The sequence below is a fragment of the Antechinus flavipes genome, chromosome 2 (genome assembly GCF_016432865.1).
Source record: "Antechinus flavipes isolate AdamAnt ecotype Samford, QLD, Australia chromosome 2, AdamAnt_v2, whole genome shotgun sequence".
NCBI lineage: Eukaryota > Metazoa > Chordata > Mammalia > Dasyuromorphia > Dasyuridae > Antechinus > Antechinus flavipes.
The window spans coordinates 651015877-651036553 of record NC_067399.1 but is presented as its reverse complement, the minus strand read 5'-3'; the positions used below and the strand labels follow the sequence as shown (position 1 = coordinate 651036553).

The window sequence follows — 20677 nt, the reverse complement described above, 5'->3', positions numbered from 1 at the left end:
GATTAGGAAACTGAGACCACGAAAGGTATAATAAAAACAACAAAAATAATAGTGATGATAATTAGCATTTATATAGTGCTTTAAGGTTTGCAAAATGCTTTGCAAGTGCTACCCGGGCAGGGTATTCCTTTCTTTTTTTTTTTATTATAGCTTTTTATTTACAAGTTATATGCATGGGTAATTTTACAGCATTGACAATTGCCAAACCTTTTGTTCCAATTTTTCCCCTCCTTCTCCCCAGCCTCTCCCCCAGATGGCAGGTTGACCAATACATGTTAAATATGTTAAAGTACAAATTAAATACAATATACGTATACATGTCCATACAGTTATTTTGCTGCACAAAAAGAATTGGACTTTGAAATAGTGTATTATTAGCCTGAAGGAAATCCAAAATTCAGGCAGACAAAAATAGATGGATTGGGAATTCAATGTAATGGTTCTTAGTCATCTCCCAGAGTCCTTTTGCTGGGTGTAGCTAGTTCAGTTCGTTACTGCTCTATTGGAACTGATTTGGTTCATCTCATTGTTGAATCGAATCAGAATTGATCATCATATGGTATTACTGTTGAAGTATATAATGATCTCCTGGTCCTCCATGTAGGGTATTCCTAACCCCATTTTTACAAATGAAAGAACTGAAACAGATTAAGTCCAGTTGTCCAGGGTCACCCAGTAGTAAGCGTCAAAGGAAAACTGGTCCAAAGATAAGGAAACAGGCCCAGAAAGGCCCAGTGTCAGAGGAGAGCGGCCTGGGTCTAGAACTAGGAGGGAACCATTGGGTTCAAGTCCAAACTCGGACCTCGCCGTAAGGGTAAAATGAAATATTTGTAAAGTGCGTGTCTGTAAGTTGAAAAAAACACAGACCCAGGAGAGGAGAGTGTGAAGATGAAAAGAAGAGAATGACCAAAAGTAAAATCCCAGAGGAGGGAATCAAGGATGCTTCGCTGAACATCCCACAGCTGGACAGATCTCAGAGGCCCTTAGTCCAATCTCCTCGTTTTTACAGACAAGGAAACTGAGACCTGGAAGGAGAATGCTCACGAGTAAGAAGCATCAGAGATAAAATCTGAAAGCCATCTTCACATCTTTGGTTGTTGTGCGCTTGCCTTTTATTTTCTTTCTCTTTTTTTCCCCTTTTGATCTGATTTTTCTTGTGCGGCAAGATAACTGTATAAATACATTTGCCTATATGTATTTTTACTATGTTAACATATTACTTGCCATCTGGGAGGGGCGGGAAGAAGGGAGAAATTGGAACACAAGGTTTTGCAAGGGTAGAAAAAGTATCTTTACATATGTTTTGAAAATAAAAAGCTTCAATAAAAAAGAAATGTAAATGTCCAGCTAATATTATGAAAAGTTTTGACCTCAAGGACCCTCTGAAAGGGTCTCAAGGGCGCCACTTTGAGAAACATCGTTCGAAATTGTGAGTGGAAGAGTCGGGGATCCCAGGGACCCAATGCCTTCTCTTGAATTCTGGGTCACAAGGTTCTCTGCCACAGACCTCCGTTTCCTCACCCCCGCTCTGCCCCTTACCCAGGCCTTCGGTCTCATCAAATGTCTTCTTCACTGTTTCGCAGGTGGAGCCGTCCCCATGGCACACGCCACACCGGTCCTCAATGGCATTGGAGTCAATCTCATAGTCACAGCCCACGTTCTGAAACACAGTCAGCCCCGGAGGTCACTGTCTGATGGATCTGCCCTCACCCTTCCCCCGAGCCTCTCTGGTCCTGCCTCCCAGCCCAGAGGTCTTCCGCGTCATCAGCAGGTGGTCTGCAATGATCGTGGCAGCAATCGACCAATAAGCACTGATTAAGCACCTGCTGTGTGCCAGGCTCCTTGATAGGAAGATCACCTCCTACCTCATCAACATGGGACTGGCAGGTGGTCTATAATGATTGCAGGAGCAATCGATCAATAAGCACTGATTAAGCACCTGCTGTGTGCCAGGCTCCTTGATAGGAAGATCATCTCCTACCTCACCAGCATGGGACTGGCAGGTGGTCTATAATGATTGCAGGAGCAATCAATCAATAAGCACTGATTAAGCACCTGCTGTGTGCCAGGCTCCTTGATAGGAAGATCATCTCCTACCTCATCAGCATGGGACTGGCAGGTGGTCTATAATGATTGCATGAGCAATCAATCAACAAGCATTGATTAAGCACCTGCTGTGTGCCAGGCTCCTCACCAGACACTAGAGATATGAAGACAGAATTAAAACAGCCTCTGCCCCCAAAGAGCTTACCTTCTAACAGGGAAACAACATGTACACATGTATATAGTTATATGTTAAACACCTGCAAAAGAGGCTCAAAGTGACTTGGGTGTGGGGGAGCCCTGGGTAGGGAAGGAAGACTCCCTGTGTAAGGGGGCACTTGAACTGAGGTAAGCGTCCTGGAGGACACGGGAAGAGCCTGGGATCAGCCGGACCTTGTGCAGAGGGGAGGAAATGTAGTAAAGCTGGAAAAAGTAACAAGGAGCCAGACTAGGAAGAACTTTAAATAGTAAACCGAGGAGAATATAGTTGATCCGAGAGTCTGCAAACACATACAAACTCAGGTAGATTAAAAAAGGAAATCATTTGAAAAACGATTTATTTTGAGTGTTTTGAGATTCACAAGGCTCCGGTCAGGTGGTAGGAATGCTGCTATTATTATCCTCACCCTCAAAAAGCAGACACTGAAGTTCAGAGAGGTTAAGACAAAGCTTCAGAGCCAGGATTTAAATCTCAGGACTCCCTACTCCAAACGTTCCCTCCTCCCTCCACGATCCAGTTCTTCTCACTGCCCTGACTCACCCCGCCTCCCCCATCCCCTCATCCACCTCACAGGATCATGGAGTGCGAGCCGGAAGGTGCCTCCTAACTAGAGATTCTCACGCACTGACCCTCGAGTGTGGGAGTCAGGATGGGAGCAGAGGGCCTCAGCGATGGGAAAGGTCGCTGTTCTAAAGCCAATGCAAGTTCAGTTATGGCCCGCAGACACTTACTAGCTGAGTGGCCGTCAATAAATCACAACTCTGGTGGCTTCAGTTTCCTCAACTGTAAAATGGGTATAATAATCTAACATCTATCTCTCAACGTTGTTGTGAGGATCGGATGAGGTAACAATTGTAAAGCACTTAACACAGAATGAGCGCTCTATTAAGGTCAGCTACTTATTACTTTTCAGTTTGTTAAATTAGAGCTTCACCCCCCAATCCCAACAGCTGCCATCGGCTGGAGCTTCCATCTGAGCAATGCCTAAGGATCTGCTTGCTCTCTGATGATGTTCCATCCCGCTCTTAAATCCCAGCCCACCCTCATGACTCCGTTGCTCAGGGGGCCACCAGCAGCTGAGCTCCCCCCACTCTCCTTCCTCCACCTCCTCTCTCAGTAGAAGCATTCATCCCCGAGTCCCCAGCCAGTGTTCGCTTCGTGGAATAATGGCCCTAGGAAAGGGTGACTTTCAGGTTGGGTTCTCCCACAGTCTGGATTGTGAACCAGGGACAAAATGAGGAGGAAGGATTCTCCAGCTATGGGAGGATGATTATGTAAAGGCAAGTCACTTAACCCCACTTGCCTCAGCAAAAAAAGAAAGAAAGAAAGTGAGAGAGAGAGAGACAGAGACAGAGAGAGACAGAGAGAGAGAGAGACAGAGAGACACATGAAGCGAGGGAAGGAGGGAGGAAGGAAGGAAAAAGAAAGAGAGAGAGAGAGAGAGAGACAGAGAGAGACATGAGGTGAGGGAGGGAGGAAGGAAGGAAAGAAAGAAAGAAAGAAAGAAAGAAAGAAAGAAAGAAAGAAAGAAAGAAAGAAAGAAAGAAAGAAAGAAAGAAAGAAAGAAAGAAAGAAAGAAAGAAAGAAAGAAAGAAAGAAAGAAAGAGTATCACATATAAGCAATGGCAAATAGGCTGCTTTCTCTGGAACATGGAGTCCATGACGGGGAGTAATGGAAAATCAATCTCTGAGGTTGGAGCTCAATTGTAAAAGACTTCACTGCCAAACAGAGATTTGTGTATATTTTACTCAAAGCAAATCGGAGCCACTGAGGCTTCTTAAAAGGGACCCTAGAGGAGCAGTGTGGCTCAGTAAATAGAGGGGGGGTGTCTTGGAGCCAGGAAAATTTTATTTCACATTCCACCTCTGACTCATCCTGCAGTGGGACCCTTAGCTTCCCTCTCAGTGCCCCAGGCAACATTCTAAGACAATAAACTGCAGATCTGCCTTGGTTGAGCTGAGGGGGAGCTCCCTAACACCATCCTAGTGAAATCAAAGAAAATGTTCTTTAATAACTGGGGCTATCCCACGCTGGAAATGGCTGATTCGGGAGGTAGTGACTTCCCCATCACTAGCAATGATCCCTGCTCAGAGAACATGGGAATGGTCAGACTGGATGATGTCTGAGGTTTCTCAGAGCTGAGTCTGGTTTGGACTTCCTGGTTCTCTCAGGCTGTATTTCCCTCTGTTCTGATTACTGAGCCCACAGCTGGAGAAACCAGCAAGGAGACAGTGCCCTGGGTAAGTCAGGCCTTGCAGTCTCCCCATCGCTTGTGTCCTGGCCCAAACTTCCTGCCCCCGATCCTTTATCAGTGGCCCCCTCAGCCACCTTTACACTACAAAGCTGCCTTTTCATCTCTTTGAGGGTTTTTTCTTTTGTGGGAACTGTTTTTTCCAGAATTAGGAACCAAGAACCAGATTTTCTATTTCTGAGCTAGAAAAGCCTTGGAGACCAGCTTTGGCGGATGAAGAAATAGAATTCAAGGACAGGGGACATAAATAAGGTCATAAAGCTAGCAACAAAGGGAGATTCAAACTCGGGTCTTCTCATAAACTAAGCTGCCTCCCCACCTGCCCTCCCCAGCTCCTACCTCGGGAGGAATACCATGGGACCCAGACACCTGACTTAATGTTGTTTATGAGCCAATCCAGCCAGGAGGCCATTCTGTCTCAAAAGATCCTAGATGCAGAGCTGGGAGGGAGTGATGAGGTGATTTAATTTCTGATGAGCAAACTGAGGGCCAGGGAACTTCAGCCCAAGCTTACACAGGTGGCAAAACCATTCCCAGAAGCTAGGTCCTCGGACTCTAAATGTAATACTCTTCCTATTGGACCACACCAGATCGTGCATTTTCATCATGGCCCCATGTGCAAGGAGGAAATCATTTCTCATTTTCTCCCTGAAGACCGGAGACCTGTCCTTTCTGTCTCCCCTTGGAGGCCAGCAATAAACTAACTCAACATCATTTTATTTGCCCCATTCAGGGTACTTCAAAAGCACTCACCCCATGGGAGCTTACATCCTTTATGATCACAGCCCTCCCCACTGTAGTGTCTGGTTTCCGTGAGTTGTTCTGGATGAAAACTTTCAGAATTTCTTTAGGATTTAGCCACTGAGGCAGGAAATCTCTGGCCCAAGACCTTGGACACTCAGCTCCTCAGCAGCTTGGGGATGGGCCCGGCCTCCCCGTATTGCCCATGACTCGTCCGACCCTAAGCCCCTCCGGTCTGAGCCCAAAGCGGGGCAGGGCTTGGGGAGGCAGGGGCATACCTTGCAGATCCCGTTGATGCACAGATCTCGGCTGGTGTTCCCTTCGAAGCAGGGGGTCCCATCGACTACAGCATCCCGAAGCTTAATTGCAAAATATTCATTTGAAGGCCGGCAGTGCAGCTCGCAGGGATTAACTATAGGGATGGATCCAGAAGGAGAGGAGAGATCAGAAAGGACTGAACAGCAGTGAGAGAGAAAGAAAGAAGAAAGAGAGAGAGAGAAAGAAGGAAAAAAAGAAAGAAAAAGAAAGGAAGAAAGAGAGAGAGAAAGAAAGAAACAAAGAAAAAAAGAAAGGAAGAAAGAGAGAGAAAGAAAGAAAGAAAAAGAAAGAAAGAAAGAAAGAAAGAAGAAAGAAAGAAAGAAAGAAAGAAAGAAAGAAAGAAAGAAAGAAAGAAAGAAAGAAAGAAAGAAAGAAAGAAAGAAAGAAAAGACCATCCTTATCAAACAAGCAACCACCTCCCCTCTCACAGCTCCACATCAGGATGGACAACCCTTTTTGGGTAGGTGGGATGTGGAGCAAAAATGGTCTCAGTCTTCAGAAGCTCAGCTCCAGGGCTTGAAGCTGGTGGGATCAGGAGTGGCAGAGATTGCTAGCCAAGAGATCAAGCCACGGTTTCTGAAGAGACTTACTGTGGTTGGACACAGGGACCCACTTGTACTGCTCTCCCTTGTAAGGCATGGCGTCAAACTGGCTGCACTGGATCTGGCGAAAAGACGGCCGGTCAGCGGGGCAAGCCTGGATGCTGCACAAACGGAATCGCTTCCGTTCCCCGACACAGTACTTGCCGCCATACTTGGGCCTGAGGCGAGAATAAGGGAGAAGAGAAACAAAGAGAACCCAAAGAGAAATCAATCAGCAAACATGTATTAAGCGGCTCCTGTATGCAGGGCACTTGTGCCTAGTATTGGAGAAAGAAAATCAAGTAGTTCCAGAAGTTTACATTCTACTGGGGGAGACAACTTGAAAAACTGGGAAAAAAAATCTCACAGGACTAGGGTTGAGGTACCTTTTTCCTTTTTTCCAGATGAAGAAAGAGAAAATAAATGCTTGTTAATTGAAAAAATTAATAGAAAAAAATTTCCATTAAAAACAAAATAAATATAAACTAATTAAAAATTTTTTTCAATTAACATTTTCTCTCCCTTCTATACCTCTCCCTCACCAATGAAGGAAAGAAGCTATAACTCTTGTAATATATACATAGTAAGATGATACATATACTATATACATAGTAATATTTTATATAATGTACAGTCAAGGTAAAACAAATTCTGTATAGGTGAAACATGCAAAAAATATATGTATTGGATTTTGCATATAAAGTCCATCCTCCAGGGTAGCGACATCAGTCCTCTGGGACTCTGGGTGGACATTGTGTTGATCAGAGTTCTTAAGTCTTTCACAATTGTTTGTCTTTCCAGTGTTTTTGTAATTGTATAAATTGTTCTCCCAGATCTGCTTGCTTTACTCTGAATCGGTTCATACAAATCTTCCCAGGATTCTCTAAAACCACCCGCCTCTCTGTTTCCTACAGCATAGAGCATTCCTGGACCCAACCTGTTCACTCATTCTCCAGAGAACGAGCGCTCCCTTTGTTTCCGGGTCTTTAATAGCACAAAAAGAGCTACTACCAATATTTTTGTAGCTATCGGTTCTTTTTGTCTTTTGTAAAATAATTTTTGAGGCTTAATAATAAGCGAGCTCTGAAGGAAACTAGGGATCTTGGGTGCAGTGATGCATTCCAGGCGTAGGGGACTGCCCGCACAAATGCACGGGGATCCCGTGCAGAGAAGGAAGAGGGAACTTCATGTGCAAGGGGTTCCAAGACCAGTTAGATCGACGGATATATGAAGAGGAGTGACCTATCAGAAAGCTGAAGAGATAATTTCCTACTAAAAGCTAGCCCCTAATACAATGCTTTAAGGTTTGCAAAGCACAATATAAATACTGTCTCATTTGACTTTCACTACAACTTGACGAGTTCGGTGCCTTTATTATCTCCATTTTACAGATGGAAAAGGAGTTTCATCCTTGACTTCCCAGACCCTATCCTGGCTGCAGAGAGTCGCCGTTATGAGGAGTATCCTCCCGCCTCACCTTTCCTGCCTCCCCAACCCCCAGAACTCATCTGAGCAGCTTGACCGCTCTTTGCAGCTTAGGTGAGAATCACCAACTCTATTCCTTCCAATGAGATGGAGATCCACCGGACTTTAACACTTTCCCTGACTCTAGACCCTCCACACCCTCAGCACCGTAATCCAACCAGCTGATATACCCTAAGGACCCGTGGGCCTTACCATCTACTGCACCCTGCGGAACCTCCTTAGCCTTTTCTCCTTCCCTGAAAGAAACTTTTTTCTATGTACTGTCTCCCCCAAATGAAATACAGATCGCAGAATGTTTTCCTTGTTTCTCTGTACCCAGGGGTCAGCGCAGTGCTCAGAGCACCCAGGCAGCACTTAGTAAGCGCTTTTTCCTTCAGTTGTTATCATCGATTTGGCTGAGCTCGCATCCAGGTTCCAGGCTTGGGACGAGAGTTCGATGCTTTGTCATTTATTCCAACTCAGGACCTGTTCCTTAACCCTGTGTGGCAGTCGTACAAGTCACGAACCTCTCTGCGTCTCATTTTCCTCATCTGTAAAATGAGGGGACTGGACCAAATCAGGTTCTTAAACCGGGTTCCATGGGAACCACAAGGAATTCATGGATGGAGGTCAAAGAGTCTGTGAACTCGAATGGGAAAATTCTGTCTTTCTCTTAATATAATTGGTCTTATTTTAAGCATTTGGAAGCATCATTCTGACAAGGGGTTCCTAGGCTTTACCCAGACTGACAGAGAGGTCCACAATACATCCATGGATGGAGTTTAAAGGATCTGTGAACTTGGATGGGGAAAATTCTATCTTTCTCTTAATATAATTGGTCTTATTTTAAGTATTTGGAAGCATCATTCTGACAAGGGGATCCTAGGCTTTACCCAGACTGACTGAGAGTCCACAACACAGAAAGGGTGAAGCCTTCCTGGGTTATTCAGTGCCTCCTATGTGCCACCCTCCTATTGCTGAGGAGAGACAAGAATTAAACCGTCCCAGATCCCAAAGAAACATGAAAATATGGGCCGACCCGATCTATGGTGATTTGGGGTGAGAGGAGACCTTGGCAGCTGGGAATCCCCAAAGCCTCAAGCAGGAGATAGCCCTGGAGCTGAGCTCTGCAGGCAGCTGAAGCTTCTAAGAGGCAGAAATAAGGGGCGGGAAGATGCCATGTATGAGTGACAGGCTGTGCAAGGATATGTTGATGGGAGATAAATAGATATCTACTGGGACCAACAAGTGGCTCAATTAGCCTGCAATATAGCATCTCTCAAGTGGAGCAAGAGCTGCCCCAAAGGGTTCTTTCTGACCCTTAATTCTCCACAAGGCTATACTCCTATGATTAGCACTTAGCACTTGAGGCTGCTGGTGGCTCAGGAGCATAAGGTGCTGGATCTGGACTCGAGAAATGATAAGTTCAAATCCCACCTTAGACATTTACTAGCTATGGTTCCCTGGGCAACGCCTCTGCAAAATGGGGAGGACAGGAGCTCCAGCCTTCCAGGGATATTGTGAGGATCAGGCAAGATGATGTTGTAAAGCATTACAAAAATCTTAAAAACATTTCCTATTGTTGTAGTTATTATTATCACTGTTGAAGTTCAGAATCAATTGGATGACATGGGAGACCCTGGCCTGGACCACTCCACATGGGGTGCCCTCGTCAGAGAAGGGGCTGGGCCCTGTGGCAAAGCAGAACTGAAGTAGCCCAAAGGAAACGCAAGATGCCCCAAATCAGAGAAGCCCCAGATGTTCCCGGGGTTTATTTGTGCTGACCCGAGGCAGGGCATCCTGAGCCCGAAGGGGTCTGGTCAGCCACAGTCAAACTGTAACTCGCCTCAAACACAGAGATGTCATCGTGGAACACCAAGTACAAAGGACCAACCGTGTTCCAGATAAAGGGCTAGGAACTGACAGACGGAGAGAACTAAAACCGGGCTGTGCTCCCAAACGAGTGCCGGGGGTCGGGCCGGGAAACGGGTCCGGCTGTCCAGTGTGGTGTGACGGGACCCAAAGCGGGAGGGGAGCCTCCCAAAGGGCAACGGCGCGTCCCCTGTTCCCTTTCTATGTATCTCAAGTCCTTAGCACAATCCTTGGCACACTGTAAAGTACCTAATCAATGACTGTTGATTGATTAAGGAATCTGGTCGGACTTTGGGGACAGTTTACCTGGGCTTGGACGCATGGGTTCTATGGCCTTGGCTTTGTCATAAGAGCTTAAAACAGGCCTTTTTCTCATTTATTTACTGGGGAAAAAAGGGAGAGGAGGAGAAGGAGGCAGGAGAGGAAGGCATTCAGGGCACATGGAACGGCCCAAGCAAAGGCTGGTGGGTGAGATAATGGCAGATGTGCTCGGAGAATGGCGAGAAGTTTGGCCAAAGCACAGGAGAACAAGGTGAGCTAAAGATAGGGTTGGGGAGGGGGCTTTCAATGCCAGGCTAAGGGTCCGCAGGCTTAGGAAATGACATTATAGGTTCCCAGAAGGTCAGAGCCAGGAGGGACCTGAAGACAGATGTGGAAACTGAGACCCAGGGAGGGGGACTGACTCCTTCCCAAGGTTACCCGGCTGGCAAATGATACACTAGGATTCAAAATGACTCTTGTGTTTGCTGAACGTTCCATTAGGTCACGCTTCCTGGTTCCCCGACACTCTGGACATCTTCTGGGTGGTCAGGAGAATGCCCTGAGCAGCCCCCCCCAGTCCCGGCCAGGGCTGCAGGAGTGACCCTCTGCACAGACCTCCCTGTGTCCTGGGGATGACACCACTGATCTCAGGGCCCAGCTGGCCCTTCCGGCTCGGGGGAGGAGGGGGAAAGAGAGGAAGGGGTCTTGATCCTTCAGACAAAGACCCTCTGCTCTTCTCCCCTCACCCACCAGAGACACAGCTGAGCTGCCTTCAACTCTGTGACCCCTGGAACAATGCAGTATTCAGAGGCGACCTGCTTTCTAGGCAAGGCCGGTCTGTTTGGAGATGGGAGGCCAGGGCAAAGGGCATGAGAATGACCACAGGTGGACACTGCCGCCCTTCTCCTCTCTCCTTCCCGGCCCTCCCAGGAGGCACCGGTGCCTCGGTATTTCTGAGAGCCCCGACTGCTGGAATGGGGACAACTCAGACTAGAGGAAGCTCGGACAGCGAAGGCACTCGGGGGTCTCTTAGACCAGGGCTTCTTAAACTTCCTCCTTTTAGCCAGAGGAACTTTACATGATTCCGGGTAGCTAAGTATATGAAATAGGTCTGCAGCTCAAACATTTACGGCAGCAACTCAGAATTCTGGGACCCCACTTCAGTTACAAGCCCCATGAACCACACATTAAGAAGCTGGGACCTAGACCACTCTCGTTATTTAAATGTTTGTACCCCCAGGACCGAGCCCAGGACCCTGGACACAGGAGATACTACCAAACATTTGTCCCCACGAGATGAAATGAACCTTTTCCCCACAATGCAGCACATTTTATCAAATTTCCAATTTACTTTGAGGTTGGCCAAAGCTCTGCCTCTCAGAACTCTAGAATTTCCTCCCCGCCTCCAAATACTCCACAAAACTCTGATCTTTCCCGAACAACCCACGGGGACGGAGTGAAGGACCGCAGAACTCATCTGCTCCCGTGAGCTCATTTGAGAGTCACGGGCCCCAAAGTCTCACAGCTGGCGGGCCTCGGAGCGGGCTCTCTCTGCCAGGGGTGTTTCCTCGGCATCAGGCAGAACGTCTCCCTCACATGTCAGGGAACATCAGGGCTTTTGGACTGGAGAGATTAGGTCCTTCTGGCTGGTCCCCATCAGGCCACAGTCGGGGTCAAGTTATAGGGAGCTCAGTTCTGGCTTGAAATCAAGATTCAAGCTATCCTGACTAGCATGAGCATCCCTTCCAGGGGTCCTCAAACTATGGCCCGCGGGCCAGATGCGGCAGCTGAGAATAATTATCCCCCACACCCAGGGCTATGGAGTTTCTTTAAAGGCCCACAAAACAAAGTTTTTGTTTTTACTATAGTCCGGCCTCCAACAGTCTGAGGGACAGTGAACTGGCCCCCTATTTAAAAAGTTTGAGGACCCCTGCCTTAGAGGAACAGGTTGCTTGGAAAGGAGTGAGCTCCCTGCTTCTTGAAGGGTTTCTAGCTCAGAAAGTGCCATATGTAGGGGCAGCTAGGTGGTAGTGGAGAGAGCGTGGCTGGAGGATCTGAGTTCCAATCCAGCGTCTCACTTACTGGCTGTGTCATGGACTATCATTCCAATTATTCCCCCAAACAACAAAAAAATTATATGCAGATGGACAGAAAATCCCAGAAGAGCCAGTCTTTTTATCCTGGTGAGCTTAATCTCTAGTTTTTTACCCGGGTGAGTTTAATCTCTCAGACTTTTATCTGGGTGAGCTTAATCTCTCTGTTTTTTACCTGAGTGAGTTTAATCTCTCAGTTTTTTCCCCGAGGGAGCTTAATCTCTGTTTTTTACCTAGCTCTGTTTTTTACCTGAGTGAGTTTAATCTCTCAGTTTTTTCCCCGAGGGAGCTTAATCTGTTTTTTACCTAGCTGAGTTTAATCTCTCAGTTTCCTCAGTGATAAAACCAGGATAATATTCCCTATACTTCTGCCACCTCATCCATCAAATGAAATAATGGCTGAAACTCACAGTGGCGCATGGTGAATGGATGCGTGAATGTGAACGCCTTTCCCAAGGCTTCACTAAGCGGGTCATTTTGACCCCCCTCATTCTGCGTTGGGGAGGTCACTGCACTAACTGGAGTTAGGGGAAGCCTTCCCAGGAATGGTTAGACCACGTGATCTGCTTGGCCAAGGCCATTTCCTGAACGGAACCGTGATGCCCCAGGACGGGTGGGGGAGGAACGGCTGCCGTGGCTGGAACAGGCCAGTCCCGGGAGAGCCCAGAGCTCCAGCGCGGAGAGCCTTGGAGCTCGCGAGTCCCTGGCGTGATGCTGGCGTGAGCAGGACTCTGCTCCACGTCCTGGCTTCCGTCCAGCTGCCAACGCACAGAATGTTACTTGCCTGAGAGAGGCCATGGTCCCCAAATCAGCAAGACTGACGTGGGGCCGGTGAATTTGGGGAGTCAGAAACAGCTGGTCCTAGGTGAGCCTTGGAGACAAAGTAGATGGTGGGTCTCTTAGCCTCAGACCTATTCCTAGGCAGCTGCTGTAGACTCGTGATAATAATAGCTAGCATTTATATAGCGCCTACTGTATACCAGACCCTCTGTGAAGCGCTGTACACACATTATTTCATTTGAGCCTCACAACCCTAGGAGGCAGATGCCATTTTGATGCCTCTTTACAGCTGTAGAAAGAGGCTACGTGAATAGCCTTGGATCAGAGCTAGTCAGCCCCGAGGACAGTTCTGAACTCCAGGCCCAGTGACCTCTCCACTGGGCCAGTTTGCCACCTGTTACAGAGGAATAGGCTTCTACACTGGGGGAGCGTTTCCACACTGGCAGATCGCCCACGTGAATCAAATCGCAAAGCCAGATGCCCTGCCACCTTCCTTCCCCAAATATTTCCACTGTTTGCTAAGGAATTGTTATTAATAGGCAGAAAAAATAAAGGAAGCAGAAGGAACCTGGGGAAGGGCCAGGAGATCAGGCGCCCAGCCTATCTGCAGGGAACAAAGCTAAGAGGAGGAAAATCCTTCACTTGGTTAAGTAAGAACAGCACTGGCTTCCGCCCCAGCCTGGGGTCCCAAGAGATACGGGCAGTACGGCACCCCGAGTTTGGATCCCGCCTGGGCTGGGTGACCTTGGGTGAGAGGAGCCTCAGTTTCCTTTTCTGTAAAGGGACGGAAAGCCTGGAAGCCCCGAGAAGTCCTGACCAGCCCCGGCTCTGCGGGAGGCCGAGTGGAGCCTCGGCAGCTTGGCCCTAAGCAGGATGCCCGTCTGGCCAGGTGTCCCGCTGCCCAGCCTGCTCCCTCTGACTCAGCCGCCAGCCCTCCAGGGCCTTTCCGCGTGAGGCTGGCCCCTCGCGTTCCGCCTGGGACAAAACTCTCTGTCTGACTGCCGGGAGCGAGCCCCCGTGCTCTGGCTGCTCCCTTAGGGAGTCCCAGGGGACCACGGGGGCTTCCTCTCCCTTCTCCTCAGCCCATACCCTCGCCGGAGGCCCGCCACTCGCCTCGGGAAAGCAGCAAAGCCGACCCAGCAGAGCTGGGACGAAGGGTAGGCAAGGTGGGCAGCTGCCAAGGGCCCGCGGCGGAATTCTTTTTATGTGGCTTTCATGAATGCCCATATTGTGATGTGACCTCCAGGTCCAGGAGCACAGCTGTGGAGGCCTCCCTTCCAAAGCGGGGGGGCTGCGGGGCAATGGCGAGGAGACTCGGAGCTGGGGAGGGGCCACGGGGCAAGAGGCCATGCCCGGGCTCCTGCTACCTGGGGGAGGGGCAGAAGGAGAGGAGGGCAGGACAACTTCAGAGCTCACCAAGGACGAACGCCCCGACCCAGCTCGGGAAGAGAGGAGCCCTTGTTCCGGCCCTCCTCCCCGAGCCACAAAGCCACATGAAAGGAGGCTGCCTCTCAGAGCCCACTAGCATTCCATCTGGCTGGGGACGGGGAGGAGGAGCAGTCCTCTCTAATTATAGGACTTCCAGCAGAAAGCGCCCTCGGAGATTGGCAGGGGCCAGGTCTGCGGCCCCCAAAGGAGCAAAACGGGGCTCCCAGAGAGGTGCAATAACGCGGGCCGCCATCGCCCCTCTCAGACAGGGCTCATCTCTGGAGCCCTCCGGGAGTCCGAGGGCAAAGGAGCCTTTGAAGACGTCCCCCGAGGAGAACCTATGAGTTCTGTGAGACGTGGGGATGGTTTGTTCTTGTCTGTCTCCTCAGGACTTAAAGGGGGCTGGTTCTCGGCGGGTACTGAATGAATGCTTATCCACTGGTCGATAAGACACCGTGAGATACAACAGCGGGCACGCTGGAGAAGGCTTGGCTCTTAGTCCAACCTCTGACTGCTGTGTGACCCTGGTCAAGTCCTTAACCTTACTCCGAATTTCTAGCAACGCCCTAAGGCTTATCTACTAAGCTGTAGACTGGTTAAGTTACAGACTACTAAATTACAGATTTATCTACTAAATTGTAGAGTGGTTAAGTTATAGACTAAGTTATAGTCTTATCTAGTAAGCTATATACTCATTAAGTTACAGACTATTAAGTTACAGATGTAGACTAGTTAAGTTACAGATTTATCTACTAAATTGTAGAGTGGTTAAGTTATAGACTAAGTTATAGTCTTATCTAGTAAGCTATATACTGATTAAGTTACAGACTATTAAGTTACAGATGTAGACTAGTTAAGTTACAGATTTATCTACTAAGCTGTAGACTGGTTAAGTTACAGACTACTAAATTACAGATTTATCTACTAAATTGTAGAGTGGTTAAGTTATAGACTAAGTTATAGTCTTATCTAGTAAGCTATATACTGATTAAGTTACAGACTATTAAGTTACAGATTTATCTACTAAGTTATAGACTGGTTAAGTTACAGACTACTAAGTTATAGACTTATCTACTAAACTGAAGACTAGTTAAGTTATAATCTACTAAGTTGTAGACTGGTTAAGTCACAGTCTACTAAGTTATAGACTAGTTAAGTTACAGATTACTAAGTTACAGACTACTAAATTACAGACTTATCTACTAAATTATAGACTGGTTAGGTTACAGTTTACTAAGTTGTAGACTGGTTAAGTTATAGATACTAAGTTACAGACATATTAAGTTGTAGACAGATTAAATTATAGAGTACTAAATTCCAGATTTACATACTAAGTTATAGACTAGTTAAGTTACAGACTACTAAGCACACTTATCTACTAAGTAATAGACTGATTAAGTTACAGTTTACTAAATTGTAGACTGATTAATTTATAGACTACTAAGTTACAGACTTACCTACCAAGTGGTAGACTGGTTAAGTTTGAGACTATTAAATTCCAGATTTATTTACTAAATTGTAAACTGGTTAAATTGCAGATTACCAAGTTCCAGATTTATCTACTAAGTGGTAAACTGGTTAAATTATAAACTATTAAGTTATCGGTTTGCCTACTAAGTTATAGACTGATTAAGTTACAGACTACTAAGTTCCAGACTTATCTACTAAATTGGATACTGGTTAAATTATGGATTAGTAAATTATAGACTTATCTACTAAGTTGTAGACTGGTTAAGTTAAAGATTTATCTACTAAGTTGTAGACTGATTAAGTTATAGACTACTAAATTATAGTTTTAGCTACCAAGTTTTAGAGTGGTTAAGTTATAGGCTAGTTAGTTATGATAGACTAGTTCAATTATAAATTACTGAATTAGAAGGGGTTGAGATCTGCCCAGATAGAGGGAATTCCCACAGTGACAGGACTTGAAGGAAAAGCTTTCCCAAGATGGCAAGGCCCCTGGAGCTGTCGGCACCACATGACCCATGCTCCTGCTGCCCTGGAGCTGGGATTAAGGCACAGGAGGCTCTGACAGGAGGCAGGGCTGGGAGTAACACAGAGAAGGTAGCTCATAAGGAAAGAATGAAACAAAATCAGACCTCGTGGTCAATGTGTTCATTTTGCTTGTCTTTACTGGGCCAAAAAGGAGGATCTAATTGAGACATGTTGGGAAAAGTTGTTGGGAAGCCGAGCTCCAATTAGACATTCTCTTTTTTTCTTTTTTCACTGGTTCTGGGAAAAGGGTTTAGGTTGGGATCAGGAGTCCTGGGTTCTAGTCTGGATAATTGCTTCCTTCATAGGTCTTCATCCTTTCTCGTGGAAAATGGACATTATTCCATGAAGCCCAATGCCTAGGATTAGGGCAATGACTACAACATCTCGGGTCATTTATACCTTTCTTAAGGTTCATAAACTCAGAGGATCATAAATCTAGAGGTGGAAGAGACCGTAGAGACCAGCTAGTCTAATTTTGCAGATGAGCAAACTGAGATCCAGAGAGATAATGTCAACGTCACACTGATAGGCGGGAACAGGAGGCCCGAGTTCTAGCCCCAGTTTTGGGCACAAAGCCCGCCCCTTTCTGGGCCTCAGCTTTCCCCTCTGTAAAAAGGACCAATAACTGATATCCTGCTGACCTCCTGAGAATGGACGTCAAAGCGCTTTGCTAATGAATTTTGCCATAAAAATGCTACAGGAGAGCCCCCGGAGGGGATGCTTCTTCTTCCTGACTCCTAGAAAGCTGCTCTCAAGGAAAGCTGACGTTTCTCCAAATAGTCTCTGGTTCTGAGTCTTTCCAGCAGGGAAGCAGATCCTCCATCCCCCAGCCAGTCCAGCTGGAATGGCACGGGACCAAAATATCCCCTGTAGGAGCCAAAACAAATGATCCCCAGAGAAAAGACTGCCAGTGAGTTTGTATATGTCTAAGGAAAAGCCTTGGGCCGCCGGCTCAGGCCCTCTCCTGCCTTAGGGCTGTAAATGGCAGCCCTGGACCCAGAAAGCCGGCTAATGTGATTTGCCTTCTCAAGCCCCCAAAACTGGACATCTGGAGGGCAGGAAGCTGGTGACCGGCCCACAGAGAACTGAGCTTCTGGCAAGGGGGGAGAGTGAGAGCAGCGGGGCCCGGGCCGGGGTAGAGGGATCTGTCCTCAGGCCCCCGGCACCCTATTTTTGGGATTAAATTACAGCATTTCCTGACCTTGTTGGCCAATGGCAGGTTCCTTAAACGACTGATTAGCACAGACATAGGAAGGGCTTAGGGGACACCTCTTCTCCACCAGCAAAATAAAGGGGTCGGGGCAGCTGATCTCCCTCGGCCTCTGACGTGGAAAGGTTCTCCACGCTGGATTCCCGGGAGCCGACAATCGCCCTTTTCTTTGGCAGAAGCGGCAAACGCGGCCAGGAGAGCGGGGCTTGTTCCGGAGCCCCCAGAAATCCCCTCACAGACCGACTCAAAGGAACCTGGAGCCTCGTTCCAAGGTCCTGATGTACAGAAAAGGCAGCTGGGGCCCAGGGAGCGGCCTGTCCAGAGCCCCATGGGCAGCAAATGACAGGGACCACCCACCGCTCCCTCGCCTCGAGCTCCCGGCTCCTCACTGATTTCCAAGTTCTCGGGGAAGAGGGAACTCACTAAAATCCTCCATGAAAAAGTGTCATCTCCCCAAGACCAGCTGAAGGCAGGGAGGGGAGAGGGTGGCCTGAAGCACAACAGCTGAAGAGAAGTATTAGATTCTCTCTCACTCTCTCTCTCTCTTTATGGGTCTCTCTTTGTCTCTGTCTCTCTTTCTCTGTTTGTCTCTGTCTCTGTCTGTCTCTATCTCTCTTGTCTCTCTGTCTCTATCTCTCCCTTGTCTCTGTCTTGCCCAAGCTCTCACCACTAGGAACCTCCCAAGGCAGGATCTTCCTCCAGCTCTTTCTGACTTCAAACCTGGTTCTGTGCATTTACACGTGGCCAGAGTGACTTGTCCGAGGTCACACAGCCAGTAATCAGCAGGGGGCGGGGGCTGGGACCCCGGCCCACTAACTCCAGAGCTGGCTTCCTTCCCACTGCCCCCTCCCGAGTGTTGGCAGGAAGGTGGTCTGGGGGATGCTGAAGCTGGAGGGAGGGGGCCTCAAAGGCTCCTCAGACCTTGGTCGGTCCATCCTTGAGACCAACAGTGGGAGAGAAGACAAGGGTCGTGCGACTTCCCACAGCCCCATCCTACATGTCCCAAGCTCTGGGTTCAAGTTCTGACTCCGCAAAGCAGATCTCTTCCCCTCAGACCAACTCATTCAGTCCTGAGTGACAGCCTGGGAGGACCCTAGGCTGATCTGCCAAACCCTCCTGCGTTCTGCCCAGGGAACCCGAGTCTCAGGCCTCCTGGCTTCCAAGCTAGGGGCTTCCCCAGGGCCTTTTCGCTCATTCACGTCCCGGAAGGCTTGGCAAAGTGCAGCCCTGGGGACCCGCAGACCACCAGTGCAGGAGGACTTCCAGAAGCTGGGGGGGGTGTGACCTTCCAGGACCACTGCGCCCCTTCCCACCACGACAGACACTGAGCAGAGTCACGGCAGCGCCCCTGCTTAAAGCGCAGCCCCCGATGGCCACGCGGCCTCTGGAACCCACGAAGGCCCCCGGCTGCTCCCAGGGGCTCAGGCCCGGAGAGAGGGGAGCCCTTGGCTCAGGACTGACCGCCTCCAGCTGGCAGAGGCAAGCCCAGCCGGCTCTCCCTGCCTGCCCCCGTCCGGAATCACCGAGTCCTAAATGCAGGCAGACAGAAGCGGCCAAGGGAAGGGGGGCCTTCCCTGCTCTGCTGGAGGAGCCCTAACATCCCGATTCTCAGAAGGGGAAAGTCCAGAGAGAGATCACACTATGGAATCCCCGGCTGGGATTACAGCGATCACAGGGACTTAGAACCGGCCCCACCGTGAGGAGGTGGCTCCCTGGACATAGCGTCGGACCCGGAGCCAGCAAGTTTCGTATTCAAATCCTGCCTCATCCACCTCAAGCCGTATGTCCCTGGGCCAGTCATTTACGGAAATGCTGCCTGCCTCAGTTTCCTTATCTGTGAAGTGGGAACACTGAGAGCGTCTTCCAGGATTGCGGTGAGGATCCAATAAGCCTCACACTTTGGCAGCTACTGATCGTGGTTGTGATCCAAGGTCTGAGTCTGGGGGGCCTTAAACTCGGACGGGAGACAAATGCATCTTTGTTTTCCCTCAAGTTTAGCGAGGCCCCTGGCAGACGGTCTCTAAAGTCTCCTCTGCTTCAGGAACCGGGAGCCTGAGACTGAGGGGCAAGGGCTCGAGCGAGAAGTCGCCAGGAGGCTGCTATCAGCCCTGGTGGAGGGCCTGCGGCTCCCGGGCTCTCCAGGACCCCCCCATTCCCGCCCCCCGGCCCCGGAGCAGGGGCCAGCTCTTACGTGGGGTTGCTGCACTGTCTCTCCGAGCTCTGCACGCCCACGCCGCAGCTGCGGGAGCAGCTTGACCAGGAGCTCCAGCCGGCCCAGGCCCCGTCCACAGCGTCGGGCCGGAAGCCCACGGACACACACTCCCCGTCGAAACACCACTGCCGGGGGGAGAGAGAAGGGCACGGTGAGCAAGGGGGGCCTCCGGGGGCAAAGCCGGCCCCTCGGCCCCGCGCCAGGGCCTAACAGGCGGGGGAACAGCACGCCGTCAGCCACGGAGAGGGAAACAAGGCGGGACCCTTAGAGCTCCGACAGCCGGCGGTGACCGGGGCAGAAAGGGCACGCGGCGTCCCACGGCCGTTGCACTTCAACTGTCCCCCCTTGTTAGAAGGAAGGGTCTGCTGGACTTGGCAAGTGAGTGAAAATTCAGTTCTTTTTTAAAGTAAAAGTATAGTAACAAAACAGTTTTTAGGTTTCAGTAAGAGCAGAACCAGAGAGAACGATTCTGCCCTTTGCCAAGGTCCGATGACTGCAGCCGGATGAAGCAACATTTCTTCCTTGGGGATGGAGAGAAGATGTTGGGAGACTTCGGGTAAAACCCACCCCTTCTATGGTGGCTGCAGAGACCCTGGAACCCAAAGTCTCACTAAGGGAGAAAGCCCAGGACGGAGTTAGGAGCTCCCCAGCTCTCATTTAGGGATGCGGTCAGCTGGGGAAAGAAACGCTCACTTCTTGATTGACTTAAATTTTTAAAGTTAGTTATTTCTACACACAAATGCCGTCAGTGGTCTTTAAATTTTGACCCTCTGAGACAAAGGCCCAATTGCCTCACCCTAGGTACAGCCCTGGCACCAGTTCTAGCACAATCTCTATAAACTCAGCCAAATCAAGTCGCTTGATCTGAAAAACGAAGAATAAGCCCCTTCCTGGGACCACCTGGGACTCTGCTTCTGGGCAAGGGATGCAGGGGAGGCCTTCAGTGAACCTCACGAGGCCCAAGTGGTGCTCCCTGATCTCCCGGGCTGGGCCCCGCCATGAGTGGCCGGGGGGTTGGGGCACAGGCTGGGCCCCATCATGAGCGGCCGGGGGGCTCGGGCACGGGCTGGGCCCCGCCATGAGTGGCCAGGGGGCTCGGGCACGGGCTGGGCCCCATCATGAGCGGCCGGGGGGCTCGGGCACGGGCTGGGCCCCGCCATGAGCGGCCGGGGGGTTCGGGCACGGGCTGGGCCCCATCATGAGCGGC

General features: G+C 49.4%; 1 protein-coding gene across 1 annotated transcript in view; it reads right to left on the bottom strand.

Annotated features, from left to right (window-relative positions):
• Positions 1-20677, bottom strand: part of ADAMTS7 (ADAM metallopeptidase with thrombospondin type 1 motif 7) — a 154774-nt gene that overhangs the window by 44661 nt on the left and 89436 nt on the right. Inside the window, exons 11-14 of the mRNA XM_051982405.1 lie at positions 19450-19595; positions 6165-6334; positions 5535-5668; positions 1540-1660 (exon numbers count right to left, since the gene is read on the bottom strand). Of these exons, the coding sequence (XP_051838365.1) occupies positions 1540-1660; positions 5535-5668; positions 6165-6334; positions 19450-19595 (571 nt within the window). The remainder of the gene's footprint in view (positions 1-1539; positions 1661-5534; positions 5669-6164; positions 6335-19449; positions 19596-20677) is intronic.